Source organism: Podarcis bocagei (genome assembly GCF_964188305.1).
Source record: "Podarcis bocagei genome assembly, chromosome: 1".
NCBI lineage: Eukaryota > Metazoa > Chordata > Lepidosauria > Squamata > Lacertidae > Podarcis > Podarcis bocagei.
In genome coordinates this window covers 54,809,806-54,811,139 of record NC_138125.1, presented here as the reverse complement: position 1 = coordinate 54,811,139, position 1,334 = coordinate 54,809,806, and the positions used below count along the sequence as shown (strand labels likewise).

The window sequence follows — 1,334 nt, the reverse complement described above, 5'->3', positions numbered from 1 at the left end:
ACGTAGCGTGGAAATGGTGAAGAGCGACGCAGGAGTGACTCCGGATTTGCAAGGAGAAGCCCTGCAAAAACGGAAACGAATTAATAACAACTCCAGGCAAGTCCAGACGGGCTGTTTTTGGGGGGGGGAGGGTGCGGGGAAAGAAAAATCTACAGACCCGTGCACTCGGGGAACTCACCGTAACAGGAGAGCTGCAGCGCTCCGTTGTGGCCGCTGGCGTCCTGCAGCTTGAGGCTGCCGCTCGACGGGCTTTTGCACGAGCCTCTCTGCGCGTAGAGAGGAGGCGGCGGCGGAGGCTGTTGTTGTTGCTGCTGCTGCTGCTGCTGCTGCTGCGGGTGATACTTGTTAAAAGAGGCGGCCGACGGCGCTTGCTGCTGCTGCTGCTGCTGCTGCCCGCCGCTGCCGTCGAGGCTGGGACATTCCGGCTGGCTGTAGCGGCTCCGGCACTTGGGGCTGCTGCTGCCGCTGCCGCTGTCTCCGAAGCTTTGCCCTTTGCTGGCCAGGAAAGCAGGGCTGAACTTGTCGCTGCCTCCGCCGCCGGGGAATGCCCTAAAAGGCGAGGAGCCGTCGGCGCTGCCCTGCGAGGCGGCGTTGTAGAAGGAATCCATGGCAGCAGCTGGGTCGCAGAACGAAACGCAACTCTCGGCATTCATGCCTAAAAATTAAAAGGGCCCCGCAGTGTCCTCATCCACCACCAGCAACCCTCTCTCTCTCTCTTCCTCCAACTCCCCCCCTCTCTCACACACACAGCTGGGCGAGCGAGCACTAAGAGGATTCAGATGTTCTTGAGAGCTAAACAGATCCCCCCACACCCAGAAGATCTAGCGAAGAGGGGGAGAGGGTCTCTTTCCTCCCGCCTCCTCTCCCTTTCTCTGGCTCCAAGAGGAGAGGAAGCAAAGGGGGGAATCCCTCCTCAAGGAACCCTGCTTTCTTGTCTCCCCCCCCTCTTCTCTCTTTCCTCCTCCTCTTCCCTCGACCCCCCCCCCACTTTCCCCTCCTCGCCTCCAGCCACACCAAGCAAATAAACTCCCCTTCCCAGCCCTGATCAATATGTGCAGGGACAGGAAGAAGTGCGGAGGGGAAGGGGAAGGGAAGGGAAAAAAAGTAGGACGCAGATCAGTGTTTTTATTTTCTGCACTGAACGGGAGAAGGCGTGGGGAGGAAAAAGCTTTATTTTAGGATTTATAGATAGAGATATATATTAAAAATCACAACCGCAAAAACAATAAAACACACCAGCCACATGACAGTAATGCGATTAGCGGGATGAATGCGAGGGTCTGTGCGCGCAGAGAGCGAGAGAGCGGAAATTTAATGCCGATCTGACACAGTCG

At 57.2% G+C, this 1,334-nt stretch overlaps 1 protein-coding gene across 1 annotated transcript in view; it reads right to left on the bottom strand.

Moving 5' to 3' along the window:
* The window catches only part of ALX4 (ALX homeobox 4), a 77,497-nt gene extending 76,555 nt beyond the window's left edge, over positions 1 to 942 (bottom strand). The window contains exon 1 of the mRNA XM_081165734.1: positions 179 to 942. Within this exon, the coding sequence (XP_081021860.1) occupies positions 179 to 653 (475 nt within the window). The 5' untranslated portion in view covers positions 654 to 942. The remainder of the gene's footprint in view (positions 1 to 178) is intronic.
* Between the last annotated feature and the right edge of the window lie 392 nt (positions 943 to 1,334).